Source organism: Acomys minous (genome assembly GCF_964271855.1).
Source record: "Acomys minous genome assembly, chromosome: 7".
Taxonomy (NCBI): Eukaryota; Metazoa; Chordata; class Mammalia; order Rodentia; family Muridae; genus Acomys; species Acomys minous.
Genome location: NC_140488.1, coordinates 123,204,145 through 123,228,996, shown reverse-complemented (window position 1 = coordinate 123,228,996; position 24,852 = coordinate 123,204,145). Strand labels below are relative to the sequence as shown.

Below are 24,852 nucleotides of genomic sequence, written 5' to 3'. Positions count from 1 at the left end.
GTGTCCAATTATAAGTGAATATATACCATGTGTATCTTTCTGGGTCTGGGTTAACTCACTCAGGATGATCATTTATAGTTCCATTCATTTGCCTGAAAATTTCAAGATTTCCTTGTTTTTAATGGCTGAGTAGTAGTCCATAGCATAAATGTACCACAGTTTCTTTATCTGTTTTTCAGTTGAGGGACATCTAGGTTGTTTCCAGATTCTGGCTATTATGAATAAGGCTGCTATGAATATGGTTGAGCACATGCCCTTGTTGTGTGGTGGGGCATCTTTTGGGTATATTCCAAGGACTCGAATAGCTGGGTCTTGAGGTAGCACTATTCCCAGTTTTCTGAGAAAACCTGGTCTTGAATCTTGATCCTTCTTTATCTACCTAGTGTTGGGATTACAAGTGGGTCCCACTATATCCCATTTGGTAAGGTTTCTCCAACTGGGCCTGGAGAGATGGCTCAGAGGTTAAGAGCAGTGACTGTTCTATCAGAGGTCCTGAGTTCAATTCCCAGCACCCACATGGTGGTTCACAACTATCTATGTGATATAATACCCTCTTCTGGCCTGCAGGTGTACATGCAGGCAGATCACTGTATACATAATAACAATAATAAAGAAATCTTTAAAAATTTCTCCAACTGAGCTATACTATAAAATTTATTTTTTATCATTAACTTTAAATATTAAATTAGTATTAAGTTATGTTGGAATCAAGCTAAATTGTCACATCACAGTAAATTGGTTAAGATGCGATGAGTGACATTTTACCAAATGTTACAGTTATATCTAAGGTTATGAGATTTGTGGACTGAGTACTTCAGCATATGAAATCCACTCCTCCCAAAGTATATCCTAGGTACAGTTAAATATAAACATGTGCTGTGGTTTACATGGTGTTTTCCCTCAAGTGCTTGGGTGTGGAAATGTAGAATTGGGGGATGTAATTAGGTGATTAATTGTGCTGCTCTTTAAAGACACTTTTGGAATTAATTGGTTCTTAAGAGAATGGGTTGTTATAAGGTGGTACACACCTTTAATCCTAACACTCAGGGAGGCAGAAGCAGGCAGATCACTGTGAATTTAAGGCCAGTCTGGTGTACAAAGTAAGTCCAGGACAGTCAAGGCTGCACAGAGAAACCCTGTCCTAAAAAAGAAAAAGAAAAAAAAAAGAGTGAGCCAGCAGGGTGGTGGTGATGCACACTTTTTAATCTCAGAACTTGGGAGGCAGAGACAGGTGTATCTCTATGAGATCAAGGCCAGCCAGGGTTACACAGAGAAACCCTATCTTGAAAAACCAAAACAATAAAAATAAAGGAGTGAGCTTTCATGACTTGCCACCTAATCTCTTCCATTGCATATACTTCTGCCACAATGCCATGTGCCATGTTGTAACATTGCCAGAAGGCACAGCACCATGCTCATGAACCTGTGTTTTTTGTAGTGTTTAATCTACTTTGTCACAGCAGTTAAAACGAGACTAATACAGTATGTTAATATGTTAATCCAGGCCTGTCTGTGTATGTATGTATGTATGTATGTATGTATGTATATATGTAATACACATAGCTTGAACGTAACTTTGTACAAAATTCTTTTAGCAGACCTGCATTTTAACTGTGCCCTATCAAGCCTGGAATTTCCCTTTAGTATTATCTTGCTCAAAGTTTTAAATTTTGCAGCATTCTGCATTTCATATTTTTGGATTCAGAATGTTTAATTTGTATTACATAGTTTATGGAGACCATGAGGTGATTATTTATTTATTTAATAGCATCTTGAATCTTTCCATATGTCTACTAAGGAAATCAAGAAGACTGAAAATTTTCAACAACATCCCATCATCTGCCTATGTACCAGGGAGACTGACTCATTCTCCTGAAAATATGGGCTGGTATTTCATGGTCCTGCAAGGTGTATACATGGACATCTAAAACAATATGAGTGAAAACAAAATGCTCAAAACGGGACAAAGGGTATAGAAAGAGCAGTGAATGTTTTTAAGTGCTCAAAGTGAAACACTGGTGGTTAGGTGGAGGATACGGTCAAAGTACATAGCTGTATATTTTCCAGGTTTCTATTTTTTCTTTTTCTATCATTTCAGATATAAATGTTTAAGGGAAAGAGCAGGGAAGGGCTGCCAGGAACATAGCAATTTGGCTTACCAAGATCATTATATTTAGTACTTTAATGTCTAGCTTTTGAGGTGGGGGTGAGGGGTATTGTATTTAAGAAAAAATAAACTGTTGTTCTTAATTATAGTATACCATGGGACTTGGTGTGTTGGCTTCATACAAAAATACTGCAGCTTTCTCACCATTAAAGGGACATTGGTGATAAGATAGACTTGATCATGTGAGTGGTTAGGATTGGGAGTTATTGCCATTAAATAATGCTAAGCTTTGGAGACTTAACAGTAAACTTCAAATGGAATTCATGGCTTAGATTTCAGGCAAAGTAGCTTATTGTGTAACATAGTATTTATCCCCTCCTTAGAAAGACAAATGATTTTTTTCTGTTTTCATAATGTATTTCACTTTTGAGATTCATAATCACCTGATGTACGTTATATAGCAACAACAATAACAACAACAATAACAACAACAACATAATAAAATACTCCTAGGATTTGATATGTTGAAAAACATGCTTAAAGAAATGAGCTTGCATAAATTACTTGAAGAACATGTAACCAAGGTCTTTTCCTTTCCCCTTCAGCTGTCAGGGCTCTTGGTAGTTCATTTTTGGCATCTAGGATCTTTATTTCTCTGCTTGACAATACTCTGTAGTTTAATCTCCTTTGGTATGTTGGATAGGAGCTAGGGTCAAGCCCTGAGCCTTGGGCAAGATGTGCTCTCACTAGGTCCTGGCTTCAGCAGGGTTCCACGTTTGTTATCCTTGAGCTGTGCCCTTTGTCATGGAGCTAAGGGTCTTCATCGTTAATGGGACACAGCTATCCCCTCCCCTGCTAAAAACCGAAATGTATTATCTACAGAATTCAAAACATCATGTCAAAATTTTCTTTGAGCCAACTTGTACTTTTAGTCGCTAATAGGTTCTATTTCTCAGTTTATCGTTCTCGTACTTCTCATCTAAGATGTTAGGCGTGGGTAGAGAAGGGGTGTGCTGATGGCCAGTGCCAGCTCACCAACATGCTTTTGTCTGGAACTCCCTGGAATCTGAGAACTCTGAATTGGGAATCTGGCCTGCCAGGTGAGAGATTTGTAATGAGGGAGGATAGAATGGACTTGATATCAGAGCTGGCAGCATGCTTTATAGTCTTAAATGGTATGTGACTGTATTACTATTTGTTTTTTGTTTGCTTGCTTTAGCAGTCCTAGAATGTAGGGATTGGATTAAGGAGCTTTATTATAGTGTTTTAAAAAAGACATGAACAATATTGGATTTGATTCCCTATATTGCCAAACTATATGGCTAGTAAATACGTGTTGAGCTTTACTTAGAAGAATGATGGCAACTATTACATGGTGTTAAGCCAGCTCATTTGGACTTGAAAACTTTCATATGTATAACAAAATGGAAAATTAACTAAAATGTAGAAATATTAGTTCCTGTGGTGTTTTTTAATATGTTTAGTCCTCATAGATTGATGTGTTTGAATGCTTGGCCCATTACTATTAGGAAGTGTGGCCTTGCTGGAGGAAGTTTGTTACTGTGGAGGAGGGCTTTGAAGTCTCATATGGTAAAGCCACACCCAGTATGACACAGTCTCCTTCTGCCTATGGATCAAGATGTAGAACTCTGGTCTCCTTCTCCAGCACCAGGTCTGCCTGCAAGCTGCCATGCTTCACACTATGACAATCGATAATGGACTGAACCTCCAAAACTGTAAGCCAGCCCCAATTTAATTTAAATATTTTCTTTTACAAGACTTGCCATGGTCATGGTATCTCTTTACAACAACAAAACCCTACCTAAGACAGTTCCTTTTCCCTATTTTAGATAATGCTTTACTTTATGGACATCTGTCCATTCTTCTCCCCGCCCCAGTGAATATTCTATTAGAAAAATCTTATAAAGAAGAGGGACATACATATTTATTTAAACACTACCAGACTTGGTACATTAGAGAGTATTTGTCATTTGACATTAAGTATTCTGAAGGTAAGTTATTATGATAACTCATAAAGAATATGAATAACCATCAATTGCTACTTCCTTGAAAGAAACATGTTCCTTCTTATCTTTGACTATGGCAGCTGTTCTAGGTTTTAAAAAAATCTTATCATTTCTTTCTTTCTCTTGGCTACAAAATCCACACTGTGAATTTTGCTTTCTCTGACTTCTGTAATCTCCCTGGGATTTCAAATACACTCATCCTATAAAGTTGCACACCTTCCCGCTCAGATCCTAGGATGGTCAAGATGTACAAACGATTGTCCCAACTCTCAAGAGGCTTATAGGAAGGGAAGAAAACAGGTGTGTGTTCACATCTGATTGTTCTTATTTTGACCTGGGAGTGGAGGATGACCAGTGTCTGCAATGAAGAGTAAAAGAAGGGATAAGAGACAAGGTGACATTAAAAAATAATTGTGACCAGGCATGGTGATGCATATATAATCTCAGCACTTAAGAGAAAGAAAGATTCCAGAAAATCAATAAGTTTGAAGCCAATGTGAGCTGTGGAGTGAGATGCTGAAAACAAGCAAACAGGCAGACAAACAAAACAAAAACCAACCAAATATTCTGCATCAAATTTGTGGCTATAAAACATCTCTTTCTCTGAGCAGTGGCAGTTGTGGCGGCTGTGGCACACGTCTTTCATCCCAGCACCTGGGAGGCGGAGGCATGTGGATCTCTGTGAGTTCAAGGCCAGCTTGGTTTACAGAGTGAGTTCCAGGACAGCCAAAGCTGTTACACAGAGAAACCTTGTCTCAAACAAACAAGCAAGCAAACAAACAAACAACAAAAACATCCCTTTCCCTCCATTCCTCTCCACTGTCATAATTTCCGCTTCATTCCTTCTCATTCCCTTATCCAGCTCTGCACTGAATGTTCATTTAATCTTTTAAAATTTGGTTCATTTTTCTCTCTGTGTATACCCGTGCATCTCACTCCACAGCTAACATTGGCTTCTTTATATGTGGGTCCTAAGACAACTTCCTAGAGTTCTTTTGCTCCTTCTACCATGTGGATCTCAGAGATTGAACTCAGGTCATCAGGCTTGGGTACTTTACTGGCTGAGCCACCTGGCTGTCCCTATACTTCTCATATGCATAGATCTGAATAAAAATAAACAATGTGAAACATTTACAAATATATCTATGGATCAAAAGATATAAAACATTAAGCACAGTAATTATAATACCAGTCACATTCTCAACCACTTTGTTTAGCTCTTGATAATAATAGCCCTATTGGGTAGAAAATATTACTATCTACCTTGTGACATTAGTACTATGAGTCACTGGGTGATTTCACTAAGTTCACACAGCAGTAAGTAACAGCACTAGATGCCCCCAGGTACCATGTCCTTCACTAAATGACATCATTGTGCTATTCTGCTTGGCACCATAGCCACATACATCACCACGAATGGAGCAGCTAGGAATTTCAAGAAAAGAAAAGGGAACAATAGTCATGAGTGTCTGGCTGTGAATGCAGAAACCGCTCTAGGTATTTCCGACAGTAGATTGAATGTAGGGAATTGGTAACAGAAGGTCATGGGAGAGACAAAGAGAGGCACTTACCCAGAGTGTAAAGATTGTTAATGTTGCGGCCTGTTAAGGCTGAGGTAGCAAAATGAGGGAGGGAATGTGACCCAAACACTAATGTAGTGTCTGTCTCTAATGCCACTGCTGCAGAGTTGAGCTCCAGATACCACAGTCTCATTGTGGCAGCTGGAGTCATATTTTTCTGATATGTCCCATTTGCTGCTGCTGCTGCAATTGTAGGTGCTCCTACTTACTTTTTAGATCTCTGGATAAAACCAGGAACGGGAAAGAAAAATGAGACCTGGCTTCTATATTCTTTCTGTCTTCTAAGTGATATGATAGGCTACCCCATGACAATGGTAAGAAAAAAGGTCTGGGACAATCTTTCTAAGAAAGTAAATTGGAGTTGATTCTTTAAAAGTGAGTGTGAGTTTTCTGAGGAAGTAGTTTGCCAGGCAAAAGGATTTTTTTCTCAAAGGGTACAAGCCTTCACTGGTCTACATTTGAGCATATGGGGGAGCTTAGGATGGCTGGTGGTGTAGGGTATAAATTAAGCTATCCACATGTGAGCTCATTACATGTGTGAGCATATTGATATCTTCCCTAAGTGCTGACAGTAACCAGCTACTGAAGGCTTTCACCCATCAGCAAAAAGCTATTTGAGCCAGGAGGTGGTGGCACACGCCTTTAATCCCAGCACTCGGGAGGCAGAGGCAGGCGGATCGCTGTGAGTTCGAGGCAAGTATGGTCTACAAAGTGAGTGCGGGACAGATAAGGCTGCACAGAGAAACCCTGTCTCAAAAAACAAAACAAACAAACAAAAAGGCTATTTGAATTTTGACTCAGAACTGCAGCTCATTTGGTTGCTACCAGTCTGGCTGCAGCTGGTTTTAAACATTGAGATGCCTCCTTTCAGGTTCTGGCTTCTACAGCCTCATCCATGGTAGCCATTCTGCGACACTCCAGATCCAGCAACTGAGAAGTGGTGCCAAGTAGTCCTTTGTATGTTCATTGGCTTTCCAAAATGCAACAAAAATACCTCAGACAATAAACTTAAAAAGAGAAAATGATTTATTTTGGTTCACAGTTTCAGGACTTTTAGTCCATGATCCATTGGCTCTGCCACTTTAAACCTGTGGTGAAGAAGTAGTGGATGATAAAACTATCTCATGGCTAGGAGGCCAAAAAGAGGAAGCGAAAAGGATCAGAATCCCAACTCCTCATCAAGATCCCCCCAATGGTTGGGGAAACAAAAAACCAATACTAGGCTATACCTCTTAAAAGATTCTGCCGCCTCCTCAAAGGGCCAAAGTCTGGGATCCAAGCCTTTAACATATGGTACTTTGGGGGACATTTACCCAAAACATAGCACCTGGTCAGTGGCATGCACACTAGCTGTTAAACATTTTGAATGCCAGCACTGCTTTTACTACTCCAGATTAGTGCTTAGCTTTGTTGGTTCTTCAGCTCACTTTTCTATACTGTAAAGAGATCAATGGCAATCTAAATCCAGTGGTTTCCAAAAGTTGGTCTCTAGACCAGCAGCAACATCATCATCTGGAAAGTGGTTAGAAATGCAAATTTCAGTCCATTCCACATTGAATCAGAAACTCCAAGGCTAGAGCCTAGTGGTGTATGCTTTAACCAGTCCTCTCCAACTTGTGAGCCATTCCTCAGAGCATCTTGCTTTCATAAACATCTGAATCAGTGCTCCTTGAACAACTATCTCTTATAAAGCAAGGTAAAAGAAATCATTTCTCTTTAGGTTAGTGGTATAAGTGAGGGTACGGGTGGCCTTGCTCAGTCTCAGGATGCAGTACATGTGTATTAATTGGATGAAAAGTTAACTACATTTTTAAAAGTGCTATGTAGGGGAATGCATTGGAAATGGTATATGTTAAGTTCTGTATCCATCATATTTATTTTAAGTGTCTGTATTTTATGATGCTTGGCATCTCGAGATAATTCAGAGCCCAAGAAGGCTTATCTCTTTCACATAAAGCTAATTTCTAGAGATCATAAAAAACATGTCTGGGCCTTTCAAACCAATGATTCCTAGACTCTTATCTCTACTTTCTCCTTTAGTGAAGGTACCACAATTGGGTATACTGCTTTCCTGTCCTCAGTCACCCAATGGAATTATAGGTACAAGTGCTTATAGACTATCCCTGTTGACCAGAGCCTCCTGAAATCACCCACTCTGAAGCATGTTTGGCCGCTTACCTTACCTCTTCCATGCACGTGGTTTCCCCTCCCGTCTCCTGTGAACTAACTAACCTGTGCCAGTGCCATGTATCTCTGTGGCACAATGTTGCCCCTCTTTGAAACTAATAAACTTCTTTCAAAGGCTGCCTCTGTGTTTATTGTCTAACCATATTCTAAGAAGAGAGCCCCCAACTGCACATTAGACAGAGCTGAGCCTCCATTAGGCTCAGTCACTGGCCTATCGTATTACCGTACTTTTCCTCAGCCAGCTTTCCTTAGAGAATGCAGCAGAGCAGACAGTATAATATGCATAGAGTGACTGAGACTTGAAAGACACCATTGCATGGCCAAGGTGTTAAGAAAATCAAGGACTCAAGTAGAACACATGCCATCTGAGTAAGGAAGGGGGAACCCTGGTGTTGGAAATGTTTAAGCAGGGGTAGTGTTAGGGAGACAGGAGAAAATGGGGGGTAGGAGGGATAACATCAACAAAATGAACTATGTAGGAAGTTTCATAAGGATACCTGACACCGTGTAAGCTAATTAAAAGGTAAAAGGAAAAACCAAGGGATAAAAATCCTCCCTTGGCTCGAACTTGACCAAGTACAGCACAATGGATTAAATAGCTGTTCAGATGTACATAACCTTCCTAATGTTCAGTTAGCAACAGCTACCCAGCAGGAGCTATGTCTTATACTGCTCTGTATATTCTCTAACCGAAAACCTTTCCCCCCCCTCCACAGTAAATGATTGCTGCTGTCCCTGTTAAGGGACTGAAGTCTGATAATTAGTCTTGTAAACAAGAGAATTAAAGGGAGCATAGTTTATCCCTTCTCCTCAGCTGGAGTGTCACTTGGACATGCTGTGCCTACCTTGGCTAATTACCTGATAAGCGAACTTATCAGGCAGCAGTGGAGAGAGCAAGGATTTGGAACGTGAAGCCATGTTGGCTTTCAGACAAAAGTGGTCCTGTGACCTTCAGCAAAGCTCTTAATAGTTCCAAACTTCAATTTCTTTATCTGTAAAAAGGAGATAAGAATATCTACCTAGGAGAGATGTTCCAAGAGAGCAGTGTAAAGTAAGTAATGTGTCTCATTAGTGGGAGGCCTGGAATTTGCACCTGGCTACTCCGAAGTTCCCAGCCAGCAACCAACCAGGTCTCACTCTTCACAGTCGCCAGGTGGCACTTTCACTAGTTAGTTTTCTTGTCCAGCTCCTTCTTTCTCCTCTACACCCTCCTTTTTCTAGTGGCTGGATGAAACTAATGTTCACGCTTTGAATCATTTCCTTCTCTTTCAGTGAAACTAGTGATCCACATGAGATGTTATAGCTTGAAACCAAAGGCACATACAAACAGTCATCAGGCACACTCCTGTCCAGCGCAAAGACCGGATTCAGCCAGTAACCCAACCACCTTGGCCACTAGGCTCAGCTCCCTGGAGGCAGTCATCTCAGGAAATATGTCTGTCTGTCTGTCTCTCTGTCCGTCTGTCTGTCCGTCCGTCTGCCCATCTATCTAGTCTGTCAATCCAATCTTATGTAGCCCAGGCTGGCTTCACACTCATTATGTGGCCAAGAATGACCTTGAGCTTCTTCTGATTCTCTTGCTCCTACTTGCCGAGCACTGGGATTACAGGCTGCTGCCCTCATGCTTGCCTAAGACAACCTCACTTGTGCATCTTCCAGAGAAAGCAGTGGCTGTTCAAGTCACACCTGGAGACAGGCCTGGACTCATCTAGAAGTCTCCCTTTATGCCAGTGGTCCTCACCGTGTGGGTTGTGACCCTTTTCCAAACCTCTTTCTCCAAAAATATTTACCTTAGGATTCATAACAGTAGGATTCATAACATAAGTTACAGCTATGAAATAACAATGAAAGTATTTTTATGGTCGGGTCACACAACATAAGGAGTTGTCTTAAAGGGCAGCAGCATTAGGAAGATTGAGAACTGCTAAGTTACGCCATCAAGCTCCTAATCTTTCTGGTCCTCCTTTTAGAAGTTTTTGGTTTGTTTTGGTTTGTTTTGGTTTTGGTTTTTCGAGACAGGGTTTCTCTGTGTAGCCTTGGCTGTCCTGGACTCGCTTTGTAGATCAGGCTGGCCTCAAACTCACAACAATCCACCTGCCTCTGCTTCCCAAGTGCTAGTATTAAAGATGTGCACCACCACCACCTGGCTGGAAGTCTTTTTGAGAAATTTCACTCAGAGTTCTGCTTCTTTGAATGCTGCCATTCTGGCTGGGCCCGTGTGCTCTATGGAGGGTGTGTGGTGAAGTTGCAGAAAGTCTCGAGTATTTCCATGCCTGTGTCCAGTTGACCAGTCTTGAATTTCTAGTTTGACTCCTTGGTTTTCTTTTCATGAATCTTTGCCCTTGACCAAACACCTGAGAAAGTCTCAGGAAACTTCTTTTTATTCACAAGTTGATTGCATTTAAGGCCCAACCTGGTTTGGAATGTTTTTATTTCAAACAATTAAGTGGGTGTCTATCTTGCTAGCAACAAATTTACACTGCAGTGTGACTTGTCAGTTAACTCCTTTTCACAGCTCTGGAGAAGTAGCCTTTTTGGGCAGTCCCTTTCCTGGGTATAATGACTTTTCATTCCCAGACACACAGGACAATATTCCATAGTCTCAATATTATAGTTTCAGGTAAAGATACATTCATCAATTTCTTTGACACAACGGCTTCTGTTCAAGAGTATAGATTGGAACAATTTTGAGTTGCAGGTCAGGGTGGGTTTTGTATGCCATTTTTTTTTTCGAGGAGGGTCTCTCTGTGTAGCCTTGGCTGTCTTGGACTCGCTTTGTAGACCAAGCTGGCCTTGAACTCATCGATCCACCTGCCTCTGCCTCCCAAGTGCTGGGATTAAAGGTGTGGCCACTGTGCCCGGCTTGTATGCCTTAAAAAAAAAGATTTTATTTATTTGTTGTATGAGTGCTCTATTTGCACATACACCTATATGCCAGAAGAGGACATTAGATCATATTACATATGGTTGTGAGCCACCATGTGGTTCCTGGGAATTGAACTTAGGACCTCTGGAAGCACAGACAGTGCCCTTAAGTGCTGAGCCATCTCTCCAGCCACTTGTATGCTTTTTAAAGAGGTAACTTTTTTTTTTGAGACAGGGTCTCTCTGTGTAGCCTCGGCTATCCTGGACTCACTTTGTATACCAGGCTGGCCTCGAACTCCCAGAGATTTGCCTGCCTCTGCCTCTCTGAGTGCTGGCATTATAGGCATGCGCCACGATGCCAGGCTCCATGAGCTAACTTTTTTTTTTTTTTGTCTGCAATGGGCCAGAGAACAAAACATTCTAAGCCTCACAGACAAAAAAAAAGTGCCTGCCACAGAACTATAGAACATTAAACTTGTAGCATGAATGCAGTCATAAGTGATCCAACAAAACTTTATTTTAAACAAAAACGGGCTAGATCAGGTTGGGCTCATATGCACTTCCTTTTTTAGCCCTCTTCTTTGGCCTTTTGTGACCACTCATTATTCATTTGTACCTTGAACTTACTTATTTTGGTTTAAGGTATTTTTTCATCCTAATTTGTTTTTAAGTGTCTTTTAATTTCAGTGCAAGATAATCACTATCTCCCAGAAGGCTGAAAAATTAATGCGGAAAATGACACATAATGAAGAATGCACCTTATAAGGAATGATTCACCCACATCTTCTCCTCTATCAATCCCACCCACTCTCAAATGTTTCTTTAATTTCGTTGGTGAGTAAAAGAAGCCTGTATTACATTAAATTATATTCAAACTATTTTTAACAACCTGAGAGTTGTGTTTTTACTTCCATAGACTTATTTTCATGAATCAAATGCATTCTTGTCTACACATGTCTGAATTGGAATGGGAAGCATCAGGTTTCTTATTTCTATCATTAGAAGTGTGTTTAGTCTTTTGTTTTGCTCTTTCTTTCTTTCTTTCTTTCTTTCTTTCTTTCTTTCTTTCTTTCTTTCTTTCTTTCTTTCTTTTTAACTTAGATGTTGAATGTCCAAGAATGAAGTCCTGTCTGCAAATGGTGAGTAGGTGGAACTTTGGAAGAACTCCCAATTTCTGTCACCACTGGGGATTGACCAGTCTAAGGCAGGTGAAAGCTACTCTCCAACTGGTAACCCACAGTCAGGCTTCTAAATCAGTCAGGACTCTTGAGGTTCAAGGATATGGGGAGGAGAAAGAAAGTGGTAGGAACTGATCCCTCTTGTCATCCTTGGGTGGCTTTTCTTTCTCCTATACACAGGGAGCATTGTCAGCTGCTGATGTGAAGTATCTCACAATGATCCCATGTCACTACCTTTCCATGTCTAGCTCTGTGCCACCTGAGGCTATGCTTTCATCTTGGAGTTCCAAATGCATTTGCTGTCACATGCATTTGTTTGCTGTGAGATGAGAACAAAAAGTGCTCTGCTCACCCGAAGCACCATTATCAGTAGACTCTTTAGAAGCCCCTTCTGAGGAAGTGATGAGAGAGGGTCCCTAAGCTGCTTTTTCAACTAGAGATAACTTGGGTCATCTTTCTTTTTTCTTTCACTACAAATCACAGACACTGCCTTGGTCCCATGAAGCATTATGAAACCGAGAACAAAGGTTTTTGGGGAAAATGCACCAGCAATGAAGTAACATTGATAGCCAATGAGCACAGAAGGGCGCCATCATGCTATGATGTGGATCGCTTGCTCAAAGGCTTATACACCTGCCTGAGTTTGGGGTGCCATAAAACAAGCAGTTAGTACAGGTAAGATGTGTCAGGGAATATTTTATTTTGTTTTCTTTTGTTTTTCAAGGCAGGGTTTCCTTGTGTAACAGTCCTGACTGTCCTGGAACTCACTCTGTAGTTGAGGCTGGCTTTGAACTCATACCTTCCTGCCTCTGTCTCCCAAGTGTTGGGATTAAAGGCACGTGCCTAGCTGGAATACAATTTTTTGTTTTTTGGTTTTTTTTTTTTAGACAGGGTTTCTCTGTCTAACAACCCTGACTGTCCTGGACCTGCTTTGTAGACCAGGCTGCCCTCAAACCTACAGAGATCCACCTGCCTCTGCTTCCCAAGTGCTGGAATTAAAGGCGTGTGCCAACACTTCCGGGCCCAGGAATATTTTTAAACATGGGAGAATTCCGTGCTGGAGGAATAAGGGCTGACTGGGCTTAGCCAGATAGGAGCAAGATCATGCAGTTATGTGGTACCTCCTTCATTGGTACTTGTGTCACAGCCAAAGGTATGTGCACAGATGTTGTTTTCTGCTTTACAGATGTTCCTGAATAATTCACCTACACTTTACCATCTTATGACCTCTGGCTGCATAGGAACAGGTGACTAGCAATTGACTGTAGTGTGGATTAGTGATAGCTATGTAATGACAATAAGCAATAAAAAAATCCAAATCATTTCAATAGCTTTAAAATGTCAATTGCCCTTCTCCATGGGGAAAGCAGCTTTTTATAATCTGAATTTGATCATAATCAAAGAATGTGATTAATCAGTCTTTTCTAGTGGAACCAAATAAATCTGAGTTAATTCTGGGGAAGCTGCTGAAATAGACACTTTATGGAAACACAAAATCATACTAAACAGTGGCTGCCCTGGAGGAGCTAGAGAACAAAATACACGGGTGCTGTACTCATCAAAACACACAGGGAAAAAGATCTTCTACTATATCTTTTGTGGTTGATAATAAGCTTAATTCATATACTTAACTGTCTTTTGTACAATTCTTAGCACACAAAGAGCACTCCTCTACTTCCTTAAAAGAAAAAAAAAAGTTCCAGTCCGAACCATCAGCCTCTGTAGGCTGTCTTAATTGCTACTTTGCACTGCAGTAGACTATGACTGATTTTTGGCACATGCTATCATGCACAAAGTTCCTAAAATAAAATGCTCCAGGATATCCTAGGAACTCCTAGAAGGCTTTAAAAGGGGACTAGCACACTGAAAGAGTAACTTTTGACTATGACAGTTCAGACGAGGAGACTGACCGTTGCAGCTGAATTACATGACTAATTGAGAACTTGAAAGTGGATATGGGCTGTCCTCACCACCTCACTTATCATGGTTAGGGGGAGACTGAGAATCGAGTTTTGATAAAGACAATTGTTTTTGTTTTTTTTTCCTCCCCAAGTGACTATACATTTAAATAGCTAAAACATCTGTGCAGCAACCTAGTGAAACATGTATACTCGGAACGCTTGAGCAAAAAGCTTGCCAAACAACCGCTTGAGAGGGGCTTTGCTGAGGGAGAGCACCAAGATAAAGCAACTGCTGTTTATTTTGTCTAGTCAAGGGAGAGCCAAGGCAACTAATATTTTGAGTTTCTTTTATTCTATTTGTAAAGGATTATTTGAGAAAGGGTGTCGAGGGGAAGTTTCCTGACAGGAATTTTTAAAGCTGTCTATTAACAGACGAGCAAGGGAGTTTTGGATGTCAACGCCTGACAAACTCTTGAGACTAGCTACCAAACCACGAAAAGTGACTTTATTTCTGAGTCTCCTCTCTGGCCCTTCTGATGGAAGCAGAAACGGGGAGCACCATGGAACCTGGAAAGGGGACCAACCGAGGCATTCGAATTGCACTGGCCCTGTCCATTGGTGGTACCCTGGTGCTGGGCACCCTGCTCTTTCTAGGTAAGTGGAGTGCCAGAGGCCAGGGGAACTGGGAGTCTGTGGGGGAATATGTCTAATTCTTCTTTATTCTAGAAACCCTTGTCATAACGCAGGCTGTTTGCTAATGTTAAATAATAAAGATGCAGCCTCAGGGTCAAGATATGTCAATGAAAAAGGAAGATTTTCTCTACTGCTAAATTTATAGTCCAGGAGCAAATTGGATTAGGAAGTGGTTTGGAAAGGCTGGTGGATTCAGTTTCTCTGAGGAAAGAAAATCATGTATTATACACTTCACAAATTGACTGTTTATGAATTCATAGTTAGATGCTTGCATTTGTTTTGTGAGGAAACAACCCTATCATACCGGAATTTTGTTTGTTTGATTGATTTTTGTTTGTGTTTGATCAGTTGGAGAAGTGACAAAGTGCAATTCACAAAAGATAAATCAGTCCGTAAATGGAATTCTTTGGGTCTCTTTAAATCCAGTGATTTCAATGGATGCAAAATGGTTAACTTCACCTGTCTAATAGATTTAAAAATGAATGTGAAAGAAAGCAGAGGTTTTCCTTTTAAGATTTGAAAAGCATTGTGATTCAATTATTTTAATAACTCTTGTGAGAATGGTGTTCTTAGAATGAATGTGGAGACAGATAAAAACATATTTCTAGGGGGAAAAAAGATGAAATCTGTTTGGAAAGGGACAGGGGATACCCCAAATTTTAGGCTTTCTAAACCTCTGGCTATTTTCCTTTGTAAAACTTTCCTTATATAAAACTTACAGCATTTCATTGGCTTGAAGGTCACCTAGAAAAAGCCCTATCCTTTAGAGATTCTAGGTGTACTTTGAAGTGCAGCAGGCCTGGAAAAATTCCTTGGCATACACGGGATTCAGGAGGCCATGTTTATTTTGGCAGGAGAAAACCAGTAATTAACTTTTAAAAGAGTTAGGCTTGTGTGGTTGAGAACCCTGCTAAAACGAGCAAACCACTTTTCCATGTTTTCTGTGGCTGAAGAGCTCAGAAATTAGATCAGTATATTGTTTTCTGGTGAAGTTAGACCTCCTACCCTGTGACTGAATTTGTGCTTCTTGCGGACTATTGCGAGGTTTCTCCAATGTTGACTTTAGACAATCAACTTACTGAAATTTAAAACTGGAGGAGATATTTTATTGGCATGCCAAAGAACTACATATGACGTGGGAAGTGACTAAGAGGTTAGTTTTTTTACACATGCTCCCAGACGTACAAATCCAAGTGGTCATTGTGTAAATCAAAATACGTACTCTTTTCAGTGATGTCAATAGCATTTTGCAATGTTTTTAAATTCTACCTTTGTGATCATTATACTTGGAGACCATAGTGGTCTAGAAAATGGTTATTGATAGTAAATATTGTTTTCCTTGTGAGGAAATGATTTTCTGACACAAGCACTAAAAATGTTAGGAAAAGTAAACTTCACTAAACCAAGCCTTGCTATTATGAAGGAGGCCTGACTAAAAATGATAACTTCCCAGTATGTTTAGTGACCTGGCTGTCATGTTGAATCTTCTGAAGGAAGTCTAATGATGATCGACAATAAACAGGGCCGGCTAAGGATGTGGCCTCATTCTATTTTTGCTACTCTAGCGTCAGTATCACTTGAGAGCTTGAGCTCTATCCCTAGGTCTACTGGTTCACAGTCTGCATTTTTACAAGACACAAGAGGATTCAATTACATGGGCAACTTCGAGAAACATTGCTTCAGAATACATCTATCTGAGGAATATCTGTCTGTCTCTCTGTCTATGAACAGATTCTCACTATGTATTCCTGTCTGGCTTGGAATTCGCTATATAGATTAGCTGGAACTTATTGTGATATTCCTGCCTTTGCCTTCTGAAATGCTGGGGTTATAGGCTTGTACCACCATGCCCACCTAGGAATCTTTATATTTTTGTCAAATAATTCAGCAATATGTCTGTCCCAGGCACTCCCACTCTGCCTCTAGCTTTCTAAATGCCTGTAAAGCAATGTTCTACATGATGATATTCTAGTTCAGATCTTCCCTTGAAGGTACTTCCTGGTGGAATTTGCCGTGTGTACTCAGTCATATGTCTGCTGTGTCTAGCAACCCACCTTACTTCTCTTTTGTCTTTGTCTTCTACGGAAAGAATGGTTGCCAATGGTCTGAGTTGATTTCAGAAAACATAGGGGATTTAAAAATACCGAGTATAACAATATACCCGTAACCAATTTATTTTCAAGTGTTCTTTTCTTTTCTTCTTCCCTTCTACTTCCTCCCTGAAATCTGTTTCTCAGATGCAGTGGTCTGCAAGCTTTTCCTGTCAAGGCCAGAGGATAGTAAATCTTTTTGGCTCTGTTGCCATACATTCCTTTTTGCAGGGCTTTGTTTCATAGTAGCACTAAAGCATCCACAGACAAAATGTGCACAATGGGAGCCAGGAAGATATGCTTTCTGGATACTGAAGCTTCAATTCCGTACGCTTTTCACATGTTATGAAATATTATCCTTTGTTGCATTTCCCCATAACTATCAAAAACATCAAGGCCTTTCACAGAAATAGAATCTGGCGGTGGCCTCCATCTGATTTGTGGGTTCCAGTGGGCACTTAGGTGATGATGACCCCAGCTGTGTGGTCTTTTTCATGCTTTCTGTTATGTTCTTCTGTGTTGGGGATGGAAATCAGGACTTTGCGTGTGTGATATAAAGTGTTCTATCACTGAGCTATGTTACCAGCTTTACTCTCACACTCTATCTGGGGATGGATAAGTTCATTGCATCTTATGGGGATTCTAAAGTGAGAAGTCAGTCTGTTGCTTGATGTTGTTTTAAAGCTTCAAATCAGTAAAAAGTAATACTAAATTTTTTATAGTATGTATTTTATTTCATTTCGTTTATTTATGTTTCATTCATTTTCTTTATCTGGACTTGTTGATCCTTGCCTGTTTTCAGGATTTTTAATCCATGTAGATATAATGTTCTTTTTTAAGGGATAGGATTTCTGTCTATGTCTCAATGAATTAAATTCAAAACCTTCCATATACAAATAATCAGATAAAAAACTGGGTGCTGTGGCGCATGCCTGTAATCCCAGCACTCGGGGAGGCAGAGGAAGGAGGATCTCTGTGAGTTCGAGGCCAGCCTTGTCTACAAAGTGAGTCTAGGACAGACAAGGCTATATAGGGATACTCTGTCTGGAAAAACCAACCACCCCCCCAAATAACCAATATGTCAAGACTTACTTCTTGTTTTGGAGGACTTTGAGACTGCTTCTCATGTAGTCTAGGCTGGCTTAGAAGTTACACTGTAGCAAAGTTTGCCCTGAAGTTCCTGATTATCCTGCCTCTTCCCCTAACGTTTTGAAAAAGAATAACTTTTTAGCCATTTCAGAAGATTTAAAAATAAAGCTACAATCAAGAAGGTATTATCTAGAAGAATAAAATTATTATTTATAGTAAACTTTATACTTCCATTTTAAAATACTACATGCTCATTAAAGAACATTTGGAAAACATGTAAAATTTCACTAAAAGGAAGAACTTCCCGTGGTTTCATCATCAAGGTACATTGAAATGTCCCATAGTGATATTGATGCTGTCTCTATAGTTTTACTTATTTTTTTCTTGCAAAAAAAATCAAAACACTCCTTTTATGTTATAAAACTTCTTTTGAAAATAGTCTTGAGTAGTTCTGTAGGCAGGTTTCTTGAATCTATAATGTAACACAGATAAAAAGGCGGTTTGGAGGATGGGAGCAGAGAAAAGAACAAAGACAAAGCAAGCTCCTCTTAAGATGTGGGTTCATAAATAATAAGGCATGCCACGCTGGCAGGTGGTGTGCAGGTCTGCATCTCAAGCAGAACCAGAAGCACTCTTAGGCTTCCTGACTGCACTTCTCAGCCCCCATGGTCCGTTTCTTCATGGCTATATCTTCAAAGATTCCTTGTTTTTGCTCATAGAGCACAGCAATAATGAATGCCTCATAACTCCTCCATCTATGGAGAAAAGACATGGATTTCAAAAAGGTTTTAATTTTAGGCTCACATTTGCTAATGCTCAGATCCTCACTGAAGTCTGAAATCCAGTGCCCTCTTCTATGCTTTTGAAAAAACACTCAGAGTGTGGCCCAATAGGAAATCTTAACTTACTTAAAATGTTATGAGTTTTTTTAAAAGCTTTTATTTTGTAACTTCATTGGATGATTCACAAGCATGAACTCTGTAGAAGACACTGTCTTGTCAAAGGACTGGAAAGTCCTGATACATTGATGTTGCCAACAGTTGAGAAAATTAAATGTTGGTTGAAACTATTTCAATTGTTCAGGCATTTGTCTGTGAGTGTGTGTGTGTGTGTGTGTGTGTGTGTGTGTGTGTGTGTATGTGTGTGTGTGTGTGTGTGTGTGTGTGTGTGTGTAGCCGGCTCAGTTTGTGAGAGACTCTAGATTGAATCTCTGTCAACCAAATCCAAAGCACACAAGATGGCTGTGCCCCACTTCCAGAATTTCTGAACTGAGGGATCTGGAGTGAAAATGTGCTCTCTCTCTAGCAAGCTTTTAGGTGTTGGTGTGGTGTGTCCCTGGTGAGCAGACTCCTCAACGCAGCTCCAGTTTTCCCTACTCAACCCACTCCTCCCCATATGAGAAGAATGCATTTCAGAATAACTATGAGTTCTAGTGAGGTTGTTTACGTTTTATCAAAGAGCTTCCTTGGTTTTGAGCCAACTTGGTTTTTGACAACCATGTCAATAGTGAGAAGCATGAACTGATAGCAAATGTCTTGCATATGTGCGCCAACGTATTTTACTTGTGGTCTGTTACAAATCATTTATTTTGGTCTGTTTTTCCAGTGAGTCAAGGTCTCCTAAGTTTCCAGGCTAAACAGGAGTACTGCCTGAAGCCAGAGTGCATAGAAGCTGGTAAGTCTGTTTTCCACCCTGTGTCAAGTTATAATTTTGGTACCTTGGGGAGTTGGAAGACAAAACAGGTAGTATTTTTAGTATTCTGTTTGCTTGAGGTTGACTAAATACAAAATGCAATTCTGAAGCATTCAAGTTTACTTTCAAGGTTTGGTGTGAAATAGTGGAGCTGAGGTTTCCTGTTTTCTTTGAAAAAAAAAACAAAACAACAACCAAGCTGTTCAATATTTCAACCCTCATGATAAGGAATTTAGGAATGGGCTTGGAAAGCAGAATGTTCTCTCCTAAAACACAGAGACCAGAGACTGTGTGCTTCCTATGGCTCCACTGACAACAGATTCCTCTTTATCTTAAGCAGACTTAGCATAGCACCTGGGTCAGTGGGCGTGACCTGTTTGATTCTAAGCAGAGACCCTCTGGAAATCCAAGCCTCTGCTGGTATCTTTTTTGTTTTCATCTGCTCTGCGTTGCAAGTTGAGCTACTTTGGAGGTGACAAGATCATGTATCAGTGAGAACAGCAAGGCAAAGATTCATGCTTAAAGTTGCCTTGGTTGTGGCGCAGCTATTACATCCTACATCCCAATAATTCATTTAGAGCCTAGGTTTGAAGAAGCGAAATCCTGTTTCCACCCCCACCCCATTCTTCAAGTGGGGAAGACCCTAGGGCATTTTCAAAAGAAGAGGTCATAGAGCAATTAAACATGCAGACTTTTCCTCTTGACTGGAAGAGATTAATGAGTTAATTCACCACATATTTATTATTCATATCAGGGGGAGAAACACACAAAGGGGACTGGGAATGTAGCTCAGTTGGTAGAATAGTTGCCTATCATTCATGAAGTTCTGAGCTCTATCCTCAGCACACATAAATTGGGCATGATGATACATGGCTGTAATCTCATAGTTTTGTAGGTAGAGGCAGGAGGATCAAGAGTTCAAGGCCAACCTGGAAAGGCATAGAAAGCCTGTCTCAGAGTGGCAATTGTCTTCCTGTATAGAATTTGACTCTGGGGAGAAACACAAGAAACAAAATCAGAAAGGAGGTTACAATCAGCAGGCCAGGTGAGACAGGATGTTGCCTTGAATTTGCGATGGAGATTGCAGAAGATTTAGGAGCTAGGAGGCTTGCTGAAGGCATTGTGGTAGTGGTGGGGTTCAGATGTATTGTGGAAAAAAGGCACTGTTAAGCAATGACATTAATTGCGATGGTAGAGAATTAGTAGAAAGAATTCATAAAATGCTGGTTGTCTGGTACACACCTTTAGTCTCAGCACTCAGGAGGCAGAGACAGGTGGATCACTGTGAGTTCATGACCAACCTGGTCTGTATAGTGAATTCCAGAATAGCCAGTGCTATATAATGAGACCTGGTCTCTCTCATACATACAAAGATCAACCTCTGTCTTATAGTATTGGCTCATGCGTCTCAGCATTAACATGGTAGACAACAACCAAGTCGGCTAAAAACCAAGAAAATACTTTGATGAATATGTAAACAGCCTTGCTAGGACTCATGCTTGTTCTGAAATTCATTCCTCTCATATTGGGAGGAGTGGGCTGAGTGGATAAAACTGGACCTGTGTTCAGGAGAGTCTGGTCACCAGGGCCATAGCAGCTTCTTCGGATTGTTATATTAAGTCTTCGTTTGCCCCATTCTTGAATGATCAATATTTTTTCAAATAAGCAATGTGCTGAATGACTCACACTTGCCATTTCCTAAAATTTCATAAGAACTCTATGAAGTTGATTCCAATATATGGGAGAATGTAATTGTCTCAAGGCAAACTTTTTCAGGGCCACATCATGAGTTAAGGGCAGAGCTAGCCTTTAAGTCCATGTCTGGCTCCCCTCCTTCCTTTCCCTTGTGCCAAACCAAGTAACTCTGTTCTTTGTGGGACACTGGATTCACTTGAGGATCTAGTGAGTAGACAACCCTTTCAGCTTCTTAGTATTGTCCCTGGAAATGTGATGTTTTCCCCTTGGGAATGTTGTGGAATTCCCATGCTTTTTTCTTTTCCAAACTTGAGCAGTTGGCCTGGAGGCTTAGCAAATGGAGAGTTTTTCATGGAGTAAGGTGAAGGACCAGGTTTTACAATCACATGGCAGGTTTTAAGTTTCATGTCACTTGGTACTTGAGATATGGTAGAGTTCTTGCAGATGTGAGAAATTAAAATATTTGAGCCATACGTATTCTATTTTAGTTTAGACAATTTCCATGATGGAAGGCCACTTCATGAATTTTGTTTATTACAAATCATAATAAACCCAGAGTAAAAGCGGACAGAATGATGTTTTGTGATGTCACCTTTTGCCACCTAGTGTATTTTGCCTGTTTTCCTGTTTAAATTTTCACATTAGTAAATAGATTCCTGATTTTAGGAAAATACTGATTTTTCTGTCTATAGTGTAAGCTCAGGAAGGCCTCAGCCTTCTTTAATGCAATATGAGCTTCAGTATGCTCAGGGATTGGTGAGATAGCTATTGAATCCACATGGCATGAGAATTGAAGCCATGCCTGGCTTTATGCAAGAGCTTGTGCTATGGCCACAAAAGGGCACATGAAAACAGATGCTGATGGTAAAAGTTCCAAGGAAGCACATGCCTGATCAATTTCTGTTCCTTTTTCAAGCAGTGGCAGTCATTTCTGAGCTGCCACCTCTCTGTAGCTTTCTACTTTTTCCTTGTCTCCATGATCTCAAGTACTGACTCCTCCTTGACAATGAAAACTGTAGAAAGACTACAGAGAACCAATGAACAGGCTTGCTAATGATAAGGAGTAAGTGTAGAGAGGCTGATGGGTTTGGAACATACACAACCTAGATACTTCTAGGCCACATGATCTGTGTTAAATACATGATCATCTTGAGCTTCAGTCTCATCACCCATGGAATGGGACCAGATTAGTGAACTTTCATATGAGTTGTGAGAATCAATAGAAAATGAAAACAGTAATAATATCTCTGCATCCAAACCCCCAACCCCTGAAAGCAATGTAATCTCCAATTTGTAACATCAAACCTGATCTCAGTTTCTTTGGCAAACTGGGTCCATGAGCAAAAGTAATTAATGTGAAGCCATTTTATATGTCATTTATTCCACTTAAGAGGATATGCGTTTATTTCCCTGTAGGAATATTAATGTGCTTCCTTCAGTGGTGCCAATCCAGCCATTGTTGAACTGTTAGATCACCTGGGGCTATACATGTTGTATTTTTCTTGAAAAATTTGAGAATCTGCAAGCTCTGGAAATCTAGCATCAATTTTCAATGACTGGTTGTGGAATTGTATTACCAAATGCTTATGTGTATGTGAATAGTTCTGGGCTTAGCTAACTACATATACACAAACTCAATTGAGAAAATGCTTCCATCAGATGGCCTGTAGCAAGTCTGCAGGGGCATTTTCATGATTAAGGATTGATGTGGGAGGCTCCAACCCACTGTATACAGTGCTTACCCCTGGGCAGGTTTAAGAAAGATGGATGACCGTGAGCCTGAGGAAAAGACAGTAAGAAGCATTCCTCTGTGGTTTCTGCTTCAATCCCTCCCTCCGCTTGTTTTGTGTAACCTGTAAACCAAATAAAGACTTTCTTCCAAAAGTTGGCTTTGGTCAAGATGTTTTACCACAGCAGTGGAAACCTAAGACAGTTAATTTAGCTATTGCATAGTATTGCTGCCATTCAAATCCAAGCAGCCTCATTCTGGAGTTTGTGAAAGGCTTTATTGCTCAAAAAGGGCTCAGCACATAGTTCTGAGTACAGAGGAAATATGTAATGTGAGCGATTTGATTACTTCATGGAAATATTAATATGTAAGGCTTTATGAAAATCTCCCTTGAGCCCTGATTGAAACTAACACCTCTGAGGCTATATGTGGAGGAATACTGGCACTTGCACCATATAGACAAGTGGGAGCCTGTCCAGCAATTAACCTCATGGGCAACACTTGAGAGCATGGCAGCTTTTGCTTTCACAGCTTCGTGTCATAATCATATTTCTCTTTATATAAAACTAGAAACTCAGTTTTCTCTATGGAGCTGAATAGGGGAATGGAGTTTTGGTGTCTTGACAAGTATGCTCCCTTGCGATTTGAAGTCACAGTTCCCCCACAGAAAGAGCAGTCGTGCTCCTAACTGTGAATGGTGAATGATTAGTTGCAAGGCAGAGCAAAGAGTTTTCTCCCTCCATGGGGGCCTCTGTCCAAATTTAGTGTGAGGGATGCATTCCTTCAGTTTTCTCTCAGGGCCGAGGTCAGAGCTGAGTTTGCAGTTTTCCTCAGTACCTGTGAGAAAATGCAAGGAGATGGAGAAGAGACATTTAAGAGTTGGGGGGGGGGGGCAGGGAGCAGGGAGAGCTGGGGAAGGAAACCAAAAAACAATGAGCTTATGTGAGTCAAAGGGCGTGTGAGGGCTCCCCTGTGTGACTGTAAATATTGTGAGGCACTGAGGCTTGTGTGATCCCTGTCCTTGAGGTGTTACATAGCAGATTCCATCTGTGGCTGCACAGCCTGACAATAAATATAAGCCGGAAGTAAGATTTTTGTTTGCTCTAGCACTTTCGAATATTAAGTCATAATGATAAAATAATAGCGGTAAGCAAATGTGTAGTTAGAGACAATGGAATTAGTTATGGGTAAAAAAAGAAAAAAAGAAAAGAAAATTAAACCAAGTTGAAATTTCTTATACTTCTGAAATAAGTTTTTTTTTCCTATTTGCCTATTGTAAAGACAATGGTTTAAAATGTTGAGGGTTTTGAAGCCCTATAGAAATTATGCAGTGGGCATGGTGGCTCATGCCTGTAATCCTAGCACTGAGGAGGTAGAGAGAACAGAATTGCCATGAGTTAGAGGCCAGCCTGGTTTATACATTGAGTACTAGGCCATCTAGGATTAAATAGTGAGATACAAAATACAAAAATGAATTAAAAAATTAGGGTGTTTGTGTATTCATTTCAATGACTCCAAACAGTGGTTTGCCTTTTCCATAAGATGTGTAGGTAGAGACACAGCTAATCTTATTTTTTTAACCTGGAGGAACTGCCCACATAACCAAAACATACATTTATGTGTGGGCAATTCATTCTAATTTAGCTGAAAACTCATTGGATTTTCATTATTTCAATTAAAAATGTATTCTGGCATTAATTAAGGTATGAAAATTGCTCAGAGTGTCAGCCTTCCAGTGTTATTAAAATATTGGGTGTCTTCTAAAAAGCAGTTGGTGCATATTGTTGCAGCCAGCAATTGTGTTCCCCTCCCAGGGAACTGTGGGAGTTGGGGAGAGACAACTCAGAGCAAGAGTGGGATTGAAGTATGTCCAAAACCAGCAAATCTCATCCTGAGATCACCAGGAATAGGACTGCTTTTCCCCTGCCCCAGGCCTGCATACCCTAGTGCATGTAGCCCTGTGCCATCACCCTTGCCCTCCTAAATAGGTAGTCCAGTAGCCAGGTTAAACATCCTCTT

At 40.4% G+C, this 24,852-nt stretch overlaps 1 protein-coding gene across 1 annotated transcript in view; it reads left to right on the top strand.

Annotated features, from left to right (window-relative positions):
• The first annotated feature begins 3,534 nt into the window (after nt 1-3,534).
• Nucleotides 3,535-24,852, top strand: part of PHEX (phosphate regulating endopeptidase X-linked) — a 222,484-nt gene continuing 201,166 nt past the window's right edge. The window contains exons 1-7 of the mRNA XM_084791126.1: nt 3,535-3,843; nt 11,454-11,600; nt 11,868-11,905; nt 12,428-12,619; nt 13,131-13,191; nt 14,392-14,499; nt 19,323-19,391. Of these exons, the coding sequence (XP_084647252.1) occupies nt 13,131-13,191; nt 14,392-14,499; nt 19,323-19,391 (238 nt within the window). The 5' untranslated portion in view covers nt 3,535-3,843; nt 11,454-11,600; nt 11,868-11,905; nt 12,428-12,619. The remainder of the gene's footprint in view (nt 3,844-11,453; nt 11,601-11,867; nt 11,906-12,427; nt 12,620-13,130; nt 13,192-14,391; nt 14,500-19,322; nt 19,392-24,852) is intronic.